Source organism: Rhamphochromis sp. 'chilingali' (genome assembly GCF_963969265.1).
Source record: "Rhamphochromis sp. 'chilingali' genome assembly, chromosome: 1".
In the NCBI taxonomy this organism is placed as follows: domain Eukaryota; kingdom Metazoa; phylum Chordata; class Actinopteri; order Cichliformes; family Cichlidae; genus Rhamphochromis; species Rhamphochromis sp. 'chilingali'.
The window spans coordinates 63675069-63687641 of record NC_137929.1 but is presented as its reverse complement, the minus strand read 5'-3'; the positions used below and the strand labels follow the sequence as shown (position 1 = coordinate 63687641).

General features: G+C 42.6%; 1 protein-coding gene and 1 long non-coding RNA gene across 2 annotated transcripts in view; one reads left to right on the top strand and one right to left on the bottom strand.

Moving 5' to 3' along the window:
• Positions 1-5059, bottom strand: part of LOC308411036 — a 56293-nt gene extending 51234 nt beyond the window's left edge. Inside the window, exon 1 of the long non-coding RNA XR_013974328.1 lies at positions 4621-5059. This is a non-coding gene — a long non-coding RNA (uncharacterized lncRNA). The remainder of the gene's footprint in view (positions 1-4620) is intronic.
• Positions 5060-6522: 1463 nt separating this feature from the next.
• The window catches only part of LOC308410936 (nuclear factor 7, ovary-like), a gene marked incomplete at its 5' end in the record, with an annotated part of 59197 nt that continues 53146 nt past the window's right edge, over positions 6523-12573 (top strand). The window contains one exon of the mRNA XM_080904607.1: positions 6523-7663. Within this exon, the coding sequence (XP_080760733.1) occupies positions 6523-7663 (1141 nt within the window). The remainder of the gene's footprint in view (positions 7664-12573) is intronic.

The window sequence follows — 12573 nt, the reverse complement described above, 5'->3', positions numbered from 1 at the left end:
GCGTCGCTGCTGGAACAACCAAGTTTTGCTATTGAATCTTTGACCTGCTGATCTCACAGAGGCAGGAGACCCAGAACATCCATGCGAGCTTCAGTTTATGCTCTGTCCTGTCATCCAATCAGATTTGCATGTAATACACTGATATTCAGCCCCAGCCTGGTGTTCTCTCCATCTCTGACTTTTCACACAATTTAAACTAACAAACTTTCTCTTTAAAACTGTTTGTCAATCACAATTTACTCGATTTATTATTATTCTATCACATATTTATATCAGTCATAATGAACTCAGTATGATCTGAGCTGTAAACCTGTATTGATCATCACAAACCTTTATAGCGCTTCAGAGCAGCTCCTTCAGTGGCTGCGGCACCCACGATGTGGGCGGAGAGATTTCCTCCCCTCTGCTGTCAGACTCCACCACAAAGACTTTGCAGCTGATCAAACACACACATGTGCAATAGGACTAAGTGTAACACTCTTTTTCTGACAACGTTGTATTTGTACTCAGTTGTATGTAGCATGTGTATTCTATTTTTATCCTATCATTCTATTCTATTCTATTGGGTACAGTTGTGTACAGTTTCTTATTCTATTCCAGGGTTCTCTCATGTTTGCTATGTAACTGCACTGTCCACTTCCTGCTGTAACAAAACAAATTTCCCACATGTGGGACTAATAAAGATGCTCTTATCGTTACTGTATAACCACAGGTTCACTTCACATTTGGTAGAATATAAAAGGACAAAGCTGGACAATTGTCATCACATTTCTCATTAGTTGCTGTTAGCACAAGCACACAAAGAAAGCAGAGCTTTAGCTTTAGCTCCCTACATCACTTTTAAGCCTGGATGTTGAGGCTTTTGCTTCCTCTCAGCTGTGATGACATCTCTGTCTGCTCCATCTCACCCACCATCATCCATCTGACCTGATGCTACCTGACAAACTAAAGATAAAATATTAAATTCATTTTGCATCACTTACATTTAAAATACATTTAAGGTGGATTTCTTAAAAGGGAAGGGACTGACCTGACTGTTGTGTCGAGACAGGTGTGAAGGGAGTTAAATCCAGTCTTATACTACGGACGTGTTTGGTTTTGGTCTGTAATACGTTGAGTTTATTATCTATAAGTTAACATAGCAAATCCTCCATCCAGAGGCTAAAGTGATATCAGAGCTAGACTACTTTAAGGGAAAACAGATGATCGTCTGAGCCTTAAATGAAATAAGGTTAAAAAGAAATGCTGTTATCGACAGTGTGAGGCAGTGAGCTCTGTTATACCATATTTTTTAATTTTCTTTATTATTATTATATTATAGTATTATTACCTTCCTGTTACTTCATAATAGGATGACAGTTAATGGTAAAAGTCTTGAATAGTTTTGAATTTATTTTTCCATGATCACATTTCATTCAATCACTCGTGGACTTGTGTGAATGTTACATGTGTTATTTTCACCCGTGGATTTACAGACACTGTGTGAACAGTTTTCATTTTATCCAAAGTTTTACTTGATGTCCAACTGATAAAATCACTGACAGACAACAGAAGCAGGAGCTCAGAGAGAAATTCAATTCAACTTTATTCATAAAGAGACAAATCACAACGTTAGGTTTTATTTTACAGAAACTTAAAACTAAACCAAATTCAGGACGTGTATTAAACCTGCAGCTGATCCCTGTCTGCTGTTCACTACCTTTGATTTCTGTTACCAGCATCATCTCATGTTCCCCAGGTTCACTGACAACGCTGAAACCACCAGCGGGAGACTAAGAGTGCTGCTTTAAAAAGATTCAGACATTTTATTTTGCTGCAGCTCAACATGAGGCTGGATCCTGATTCTTTGTTGTTTTTGTTTTCTCTACATCAAGAAAACAGCAGCAACAAGAAGCACAGCAGGAACTGACAGGCTGACCTTCAGTCCAACAGATCCTCCTGTGTGACCTGCAGGTGAGAAACAGGTGTGAGGTGTCAGGTAGGTGATGATGAAGAACAGAACAGAATCCATTTGCTCTTCAAACTGCTGTCAGACATTATCTGCTGCACTCTGATCACATCACTCAGACCAGCTGCTTTCTACAAAGTCTCATCAGCAACATCTTTACAAACCAACATCAGATTGTGTGTTTTGTGGTCTAAAGTTTTGTGCCTCTGGTTTCTCATTGGCTCACACTCTTGCAGAGCCGTAACACGCACATGAATGAGAGGTGGTGAGTGTAGTTCCTATTGACAGGGTATTGCAGACCATCCTGCTAATTGCTGAATTTACTTTTGTCTGTCATATTTATGATGAAAAACAAATGTAATCAAATTAGATATTGATATTTTCATATGGGAATTGATCCTGCAACATGAAACGCTGGGACTGGAAGTTCAGCATCGCTCCGCACATCATACCTGTGAGATGACAGACAGCAGTGTGGAGGAGAGTGCGACACAAAAACACAGAAATATGACTGACAGCTGCAAACGAAGCAGCATCTGCTGCAGGTGAAAGATATTGGGACTAGCAGAGCAGAGTGGCTTCACTGTAAAACAAAATTAGCAGTGAGTGTGAAAAATTTCTGTGTGTGGAGTTCAACACCGTCCACTCAGAAGCTGCATCACTGGATGGTAGATTTAAAAAGCTTGCATTCAGTGACAACAGAGCTGTTGATGAGGCACTTCAGAGAATAACTGCAGCAGCAAAGTGCACTCCCACCCAGCTCCACCATTACAGGGCCAAGTGAAGGAGGAGCCACAGACGTCTGCTGTGTGGAGCCTCTTTGATGAAAGAGCTGCAGGAGATGCTGCAAAGAGAAATACTACAGCTGATGTTATGATGGAGATGAAATGTTATCTTGAGGAGCCCCTCATCCAACAAGGAGAAGGCCCACAGAGCTGGTGGGAGGCCAAGGCCACAGTCTTTCCCTACCTGTTGAAGGTGATGGAGGGGAGACTGTGCATTGTGGCAACATCTGTTCCTTTGGAGGGTCTTCTCAAAAACTGGGCAGATACTAAGGAGAAACCACATCAGCCCATCCAAGCTGAGGCAGCTGGTTTTTCTGAATGTCGACCTGCACTGAGGACAAACTGTTTGGCTGCTGAGTTTGGTTCTGTACTGTGGATTTGTTTACAGTGGGGCTTTTTGTGCTGAATTAAACTTAAAGGTTTGAGTAAAATATTAAACAACAGTAAGAATGCCTGCTTTTCTAACAGAACAAAAACACAAAATTAGGCAATTATAAGGCTTTTCATAAAAACACTACATGCAAAAGGGTTTGTCAGCACACAAAGCATTCACATTTGCCAAGTAAAGCTAAAGTATGAGGCTACAGATGATAATCAATTAAGAGACATTTGGGAGCCACGAGACGTGCAAGATAATCCAGAGCTTGGATCTAAATAAGGAAGTCTTAACTCAGTAATGGAGAATATCCTGACACATTAAGAAGCACCGAGGGAGGGAAGTCCTTCATTACTCTGTCAGTCAGGTAGGTGATCAGTGAAGAACAGCACAGAATCTATGTACCTGCATGTTCAGCTCAATTTGTGGATGCAATAAGAAGTAAAGTGAGAGTGATCAGCTTACCAGTGACTGTGATATTAACCAGGTTACTGATGGCACCATTACTGGACTCACACCAGTAAACTCCGGTGTCGTGAGGCACCAGCGCACTGATGGAACATGATTGATCACGTTGATGTTGTCCCCGCCCATCTCCACACTCAGCCCTCTGCAGTTTGCTGGTGTTTCTCCTCACAGTCCAATCAGAAAAGCTTTGGTCCTCCTCACAGATTACAGTCACAACATCTCCCTCAGAGAAATCAGAGCTGTGAGGAAGAGGAGAGGTTAGATCAGGGCAAGGCTGGACTGGGACAAAAAGTCGGGATGAAGATTGAAAATGTGACGTCATTCAGGGGTAAAACCGCAAAGGATTCTGGGAACTTGTGGCAAGAGGTACTAGCGCACGCAGGCTTTCAATTGAACTCAGTTACACAGCGATAAAAAGAAACACAAAAATGGCAAGAAGCTGTTGTATTATTGACTGCAACAGCCGGTCACATGACAGCCACGGGAAGCCGACGGGTAAAGAGATCTTTTTTTTTATCGGATTACGTCGTTGAAGTGAAAAATTTTAAGCCATGTTTCCGAAGTAAGAGCCGACGGATGGTCTGGATATACCAAATATAACGTCCCAGAACTCTCCAGCTCACAGGTTAGTCTGCTCCAAGCATTCCCACAAAGGTCAGAGTTTTGTTGTAGTTAATGCGTCATTTTTCTTAACATAATTGGTGATATAGGTTACAAGCAAGTCTGGCGCTGAACAGAAATTGCTCCTTTGTTTATTGTGCATAAATAGTGAATTGTCCTGACACAATATTGTGTTTTGCTTCTGTTATTATGGTACATTGACAGAAACATATACTTTTATTCACAGGGTAAAACAGGTGTTTTGTATCACTAATTGTCCAGTACGATTACAGCATACAATATTATTGTCACTGCTACATTTCTGTGATGAACCAGAAATTATTTCCACTACTAATTAATTACCGCTGAGCTCAAAGGTTATATTAATAAATGGTTAACGAATGTGTATCTATGACGACGATTTGTGAGACTGGTAAACTTACCTTTGTTCGTACGATGGTCTTTACTTTCTACACGGTGCATTTCAAGGTCCTGCACCCATCCGTCGGTAAACTGTACCTGGGCTTGTTGCAGTGACCTGAAGTTACTAAACTTCATGAGTGTATGCACTCACTCCAAGAACCGTATGATTATAAATATGAGCGTGGTGAAAGTTGGGCAGCACGCTGACGTCTTTGGTCCCTCTGTGTGCTCGTAAGGGTCTGACCCTTTCACTCCTTTGATTTTTTCCTCGTATCTTTTCTTTGTCTTTTCGTCGAGACTTTTTTGTGCGGCAAAGAAAAAACAAGAAGGTATTGGAACCGGAGAATGAACGTTTTGCGGTGCTGCAAATGCTTGCATTTGATGCGGTACTTGGATTGTTTTGCCACGAGTTCCCGGCATGCAATGCGCGAAAATCACGTGATTGCTAAACAAGGGGGAGGGTGCATCCGGCTTCCTCGGCTGTAATTGGTCCAGCCCAGAGTCGATCATGACCAATTGGCCAATCCAACACCTTTCATTATATATACCCTTCCTTAAAAAAAAAAAATCCATCGGCCCATAAAAACAAAAAATCGCCAGCTATGGATCAGGGGTGTCAAACTCAAATACACAGTGGGCCAAAATTCAAAACTGGAACAAAGTCGCAGGCTAACGTTAATATTTATTGAAATATATTTATTCCTCCAGATATAAGAATGAATCTTTTCTCAAACACGTTTTGCTGAAAAACTGAATATGGAACAAGTTCTGCTCCAATTATTTGGGTAAAGATAATAAACACTTTGATGGCCTATAAGTGAAAGTGAAAACGTGATAAACCAATAATATAATTAATAAATAATTATATTTTTTGATAAGTGAAGTTCACTGAACTGAAAGGAAATTTTGGTTTGATGATGGTTGACATGTTTTCCAAATAGAAGTTTTTCCTCTAGTGAGGAGATGCAGGTGCAGCAGAGCATTGCTGGAAGAAATGATCCCAAGGGTGGAATCTCCTGAGAAATCTTCAGAGACCCAGCGAGAAGTAGGGACCATAGCTGACAGCCCAGGCAGGGGTTGAGGTCAAAGGTCATGCTGTTTGGGGACCTACTGGTCATCATGAGAAGATTCTGGAACCACAGCAATGACCATAAAGCTGCACTGGATGGAGAGCTGTGCCACGGGGCTTTCCAGAGGTAATCACGAGGAGATTGTGGACAACATGTGAAATGAGAGAAAAGCTCTTTATCAGTAACTTTTACAACTTCTGGCAGGTTAATGTCGGAACTTTGGAGTGAAACACACCCTTAGTTACAGGAAATAACACCACTGTCTGTAACTAAGTGAATCCACCTTAACACCACCTGTGTGTGTGTGACTGCATTACACTCCCACTGCTGGGAACCTGAACAAGAACCAGAACAAAGTCTAAAATAGAAGCTGACAAACAGCTGCACCACCGAGTGACACTTTATTTTATAAACTTCACAACAGGTTTCATGTTGTGACCTGTGGAGGTGAAAAGACACAAAACCTGTTTTACAGCTTTTGAGCTGCAGGCAGGATTGAAACACACCTTAGTTAAAAGTCAAACAGCAACATTTGTCTCCTCCCCTCACGTCACTCAAATGTGACAAACCAGGAAACAGGAAGTTCTTCGTCCTCAGTAAAGAGAGACGCACAGACGATCAGACTGAGCTCAGACCAAACTAGCAGCTTCCTCTGAGTGAGTCCAGCTACAGGAGAGAAAAGTGGAAAACTCCAGCACTGCTGCTTCAAGCTGCTGACGCTCCACACACTGAATGTGAGTTTGAGCAGAAACACGACTCAAAGGAAGTTTCAGTGAAGGTGGTAGAGGAGGGAGGGGAGCCAGGACTGACTGTACTTCCTGTCTGCTGTTTTCAGCGTCACTCACAGACTCAATGGCTTCCAGATCAGAGGAGGATCTCTGCTGTCCGGTCTGTCAGGAGGTCTTCAGAGATCCTGTTCTTCTGTCATGTAGCCACAGCTTCTGTAAAGACTGTCTGAAGAGATGGTGGAGAGAGAGACCAACACACGAGTGTCCAGTTTGTAAGAGAAGATCTTCAAAGGAGGATCCACCTTTATGTCTGGCTTTAAAGAACCTGTATGAGTCGTTCTTACAGGAGAGAGATCAGAGAGCTTCAGAGGATCTCTGCAGTCTGCACTCTGAGAAACTCAAACTCTTCTGTCTGGACCATCAGCAGCCAGTGTGTGTCGTCTGCAGAGACTCAGAAAAACACATCAATCACAGATTCAGACCCATCGATGAAGCTGCACAACAACACAAGAAGGAACTTCAGGAAACTCTGGAGCCCTTAAAGAAGAAGTTAAAGGTTTGTGAAGAAGTTCAAGTGAAGTTTGATCAAACAGCAGAACACATTAAGGTCCAGGCCCGACACACAGAGAGGCAGATTAAGGAGCAGTTTAAGAAGCTTCAGCAGTTTCTAGCAGAGGAAGAGGAGGCCAGGCTGGCTGCACTGAGGGAGGAAGAGGAGCAGAAGAGTGGGATGATGAAGGAGAAGATGGAGGCTCTGAGCAGAGAGATAGCAGCTCTTTCAGACACAGTCAGAGCCACAGAGGAGGAGCTGAGAGCCGGAGACGTCTCATTCCTGCACAACTACAAGGCTGCAGTGGAAAGAGTCCAGCGCTGCCCCCTGCTGGATGATCCACAGCTGCCCTCAGGAGCTCTGATAGACCAGGCCAAACACCTGGGCAACCTGACCTTCAACATCTGGAACAACATGAAGGACATGGTCTCCTACACTCCTCTCATTCTGGACCCAAACACTGCTCATCCACAACTCATCCTGTCTGAAGATCTGACCAGTGTGAGACTAGGAGATGAACAGCAGCTTCCTGATAACCCAGAGAGGATTTATTATTACTGCTCTGTCCTGGGCTCTGAGGGCTTTAACTCAGGGACTCACAGCTGGGATGTTGAAGTTGGAGACAGTACACGGTGGGATCTGGGTGTGTTAGCAGAGTCTGTGCAGAGGAAGGGAGACATAGAGTCTGGATTATGGAGAATAGGGTGCAGTTTAGGTACGTACTACACACTCTCACCATCAGCTCCTCTCACTGCTCTCTCAGTCCAGAAGAAGCTCCAGAGGATCAGAGTGAATCTGGACTGGAACAGAGGAAAGCTGTCGTTCTCTGATCCTGATACTAACACACACATACACACCTTCACACACACTTTCACTCACAGGATGTTTCCATTCATTAGCACTGTTGATGCTGTTAAACTGAAGGTGTGTCCGTTGAAGGTGTCAGTGTCAGTGCAGCAGATGAGTTGAGGATGATGATGTTTCTAATGTTGTTTCCTGTCAGTGAGTTGAAGCTGTTAAACTGCAGCTGTCCTCCTGCTGCCTCGTTGTTCCAAAGCTCTTTGTTTCTCTTTTAGTTTCACTGTTTCTTTCTGTTTCTGCTGTCCACCTTTTCACATGGAAAATCATTTCACTGTTTCTCACTGAATGACTCCCCAAACTAGATTTGAAATTCTATCAAGTTTCTAATCATTACAAGTGATTCATGTTTCTATTTGATGTGTAAATGGAGATGATTTAGTTTGCTGGGATATGGACTGACATGTGTTGAATGGGAGGAGCAGTTTGTTGTTGTCTTCTTGTCTGTTTATGACAACAATAAATGTGTTGTTGAAACAATGATTCATGTTTAACTCCATATATGAAATGTTTCTGCTCTTTGAATTCTGTTTGATTAAAGACTTTCTTCATGACACAAATGAGATTTCAGTGTATTAATAGAACTAAATAAGCTCAGAGTTGAAAGGCTGGAGTATTATGTACGTGCTTCACTGTCAGGATCTTCAGGGGGATTCAAAGGGAAACATCAAACTGCTGTAATGAGATAAACTAGTTGGGCTGAACACACTTATCTGTAGTTTGTCTCCATCCAGGATCATCAGAATATAATGAACATGTGTGAAGAGCCACAAAATGCTGCTGTCCTCTCAGCATGATGAGCTCCAGCCTTTGTTAGCAGGACAACAGGAAACATGAGACAACTTTCAGAGACAGTAACCAACTGTGGCCACAAGATGGCAGCAGCTGATCTGAGATCCTTTATTGGACAGAAGGACTCTGCTCTGTGACGTCATCAGAGAGACGGCCTTCACTCTGATAGATCTGACGTCATGTCTGCACTGCGATGATGAAAGCTGATAAACACATTGTTATTGATCCATGAAATCACCTCTGTCCTCTCAAGTGTAGCTGTTTACAGAGCTGAAGAAGTCCTTCATCATCAAAACAGACAAACATGTATTTCCTGTATTAAGTGACGTCATCCTCACTCTGACCTCTTACAGACATTCTGTTCAGTTTTCCTGCTGTAAGAAATAAACTGTGTGAAAATAGAAATGCAGGGAAACATCCATTAAGTGAACAAAGTCCAAAGAAATAAACTTGGACTGTTTTTTGAAGCCTAAATAAAATGTGAATAAACTTTATAGATACATTTGAAACCAGCTACTCTGTGACTTTACACACTCACACAGTAACAGAGCTGATTCCTGATTGGAGCAGCACAGAGTTAGACTTCTTTTCTGGCTGTGGATTGGTTCGTCAGGATTTCCTCCTTTACAGGTTTAAAAACAATCTCTGTTTTTACATTTTTTGACCTCCTTCTTGTGTCTAAAGGTGAAGCAGCACCAGCCTCCTCTGATCCTCATGTTGTAGCTCTGTGTGTCCAGCAGGGGGCAGAACACCTCCAAACTGTGCCAGCAGCTCTCACTGTGAGCTCAGACGTTTGTGGACACTCAGTTTGTTTGAACATAGTAAATAATCAGAGCTTCTCAGACTGTTTATGGGGACACCACCTGCTCGAGGGTGTACTGTGTCAGAGAGGTGGTGTATGGTGCTGGGTGTAGTCTCTCTGCTGGTTCAGTTTTTACTGAGGAGCTGTGTTCATGTCAGGAAGGTTTCGTCTGATCACTGTGGTGCAGTTTGGTTTACTCTGTTTCTGAGTGTTTGTAGGATCAGTCTCTGCAGGTCACCTGATACCTGGCAGTGAAGTGTTTATGAATCAGCTCCGTCAGATTTAATCCAACAGAATAACATGTAAAACACTCCAGGGCTTTTACTCTGAAACTTTCTCCAGAGCTGTCTGGAGTTTTTTTACATTAAAATATTCTGGGATTACCAGACTGTCCACATCATGTGTCCTACCAAAACTTTCATCCACAAATATACCCTGACATTAAACCCAAATAGATGTGAGAGCGAGTCATTAGTATCAGTACTGTGTGTGTGTGTGTGTGTGTGTGTGTGTGTGTGTGTGTGTGTGTGTGTGTGTGTGTGTGTGTGTGTGTGTGAGTGAGAGAGAGAGATATTCAGGTAACTTACTGGGTTACTGCACATGCTCACACCTTTTCAGCACAACAGGTGCAGTTTGGTGTTTTACTGCCTCCTGCTGGAACAATGATGGCAGCTCTCAAGACTTTATTGGTTATTGTCATTTCGTGTTACACAGCCTGAAACGAAATACTGTTCCTCAGCAGCCTCTACAGTGCAATAACCAATATATTTTAAAAAGAATAAATACAGTTTAAAGGGAATAAGTTTAAAAAAGAGCAGCAAAAAAGGCATAAATAGCTTAAAATCTAAGTTCTAAAAAAACCTCCAGTTTTTATTAATATTTTATTATTTATCAAATTATTATAAACTAAAAATATTTTTCACGTGATAAACGACTTCAGTGCTTCGTCCATGACCTCCTGAAGGTAAAGGGCCCAAAGAGCCAATCAGCAGCTCTGAAACAGGAAATATGACTCATGGAGAAGTTCACAACAGTTTCAGCTGCCAATTGTACTCATCACCATGGAGACTGTCTCCATGGTGGAGGCAGAGTGACAGTGTTGTAGATGCTGCATTTTGAAGCCTCAGTGTTTATGTTGTGCCCTTAAACAGGGGAAATAGTGAGGAGAGGTGAAAGAGCGGCACAGACACGCAGCTCTCACTCTCACTCGTCTGTATTGAGTGAAGGAGGAAGCGCGCGAACCCACCTACTGGAGCCCTGAGGCATTAACAATGGATCGACGCACAATCAACCCAGGCAAAACTTTCACTACTTATCTCCCTCTATATTCCCACTGCATATTCTATTCGAAAACAGTCAAAGCAACAAATAAAACATTAATAAGGGCATGACATGAAATGTAAGGAACAGAGATGTACAACTTAAAAACTAATCAAATTTATGATCCACCACATTTATATTTTCGTTCACAGCCATGTACACATCAAACTCTCATCTTTCTGTCCAAAAACAAAACAAAAAGATTCCCTGTAAATTTGACCTTTTCCTTCAACTGTCCATTATAGCGTGGTCTTCCTACTTATCTTGACACAATACTCAGTCGCGTTGCCTGCTGCAAACTTAAAAGAAGTCTGACGAATGAAGTGACTGTGAGTGTGTCTGATGTCACGGTGTGTGTGAAAAGGTATCCAGCTGGGGCAGACATGATTCTGCAGGTCACCTGCCCAGTGGACAAAAAGAAATAAAATAGTTGTGTGGATGATATATGAATGATAATACGAAGAGCGTTTTGTGTCTCTCAGCCTGAAACAACTGTAATGCCACTTTCTGTTTTGGAGAAAGGACAGTTAAAAAAAGATGTGTGTTGTTTTAAGCAGTGATGAGAATAATGAAGATGTGATGAGAGAGCTACACAAAAGTATAAGTACAGGGTTGATGCTCTTTACAGGAAGGGTCAGAGCAGACTCTACCTGCTGAGGCGGCTGAGGTCATTTGGAGTCCAGGGAGCGCTTTTAAAGACCTTCTATGACTCTGTGGTGGCATCTGTCATTTTTCACAGTGTGGTATGTTGGAGCAGCAGTTTATCTCCTGCCCCATGCATGTAGATGTTGCTGAACTGCAGAGCTGCTTCAGTGACAGACTGCTGCATCCTCGATGCATGAAGGAGTGTTTCCACAGGTCCTTCCTCCCTGCAGCTGTCAGACTGTACAATCTGAACTGCTCCCAACAAACACAGATGTTTACATCAGCGCTGTATCGTGCACTGTTTTATCAACCGATTCACACTACAACCAGGGTTGCCTCTTATCTGTATTTAATTTTATTTAATTTAACAACAGTATGGTACTCAGTTTTTGGTAACCATTGTCCTTCATGTAAATATGTAAGAATTGTGTATGTTTCTGTTCTGTGTCATGTGTACTGTTTGTTTGTATATGTGTTTTCTTGCTGCTGTTACACCCAAGTTTCCCCTTGTGGGACAATTAAATTGATATAACAACACTCGTGGTAAAGTTGTGGACTGGAAGAATACCTGACCAAGATTATCTTGCAATGTTTTGCAGCCGCCAGTCAAGCCGGTAGATAAATGTCTGTGATTGTCGCAGGTGGCTGTGTGGCTGGCAGGAGCTCTTTCCTATCAGTTTGTCCCCACCTTCACCTATGGTCACGAGCTTTGGGTAATAACCAAAAGAATCCGATTCTGGATATGAACTGCAACTCTCTTTACATTGGCCTTTCCTCCACCCTTCTCGTTAGATTGCAGACTGTCCAGAATGCGGCGGCACGCCTTTTGACAGGTAGCAGGAAGTTTTCTTCCATCACTCCTGTTCTTGCTGGCTTGCACTGGCTTCCAATTAAATACCGTATTCAATTTAAAATATTACTTTTCACCTACAAAACCATTAATAACTTTGCGCCGAGCTACCTCAATGAGCTTCTCAGGTTACACACTCCTGTCAGAGCACTTAGCTCTGCTACCCAAATTCTTCTGGAGCAACCTCGTTCTCGGCTGAAGTCTCGCAGTGACCGCGCGTTTGCTGTAGCTGCCCCGGTCTTATGGAACAACCTTCCTGTCGCTATCCGGGCGTCTGACTCTATGCCACTGTTTAAATCACGGCTTAAGACTTATTTCTTTAATCTTGCCTTTCCACCCAGTTAACACTTGTGTGCGC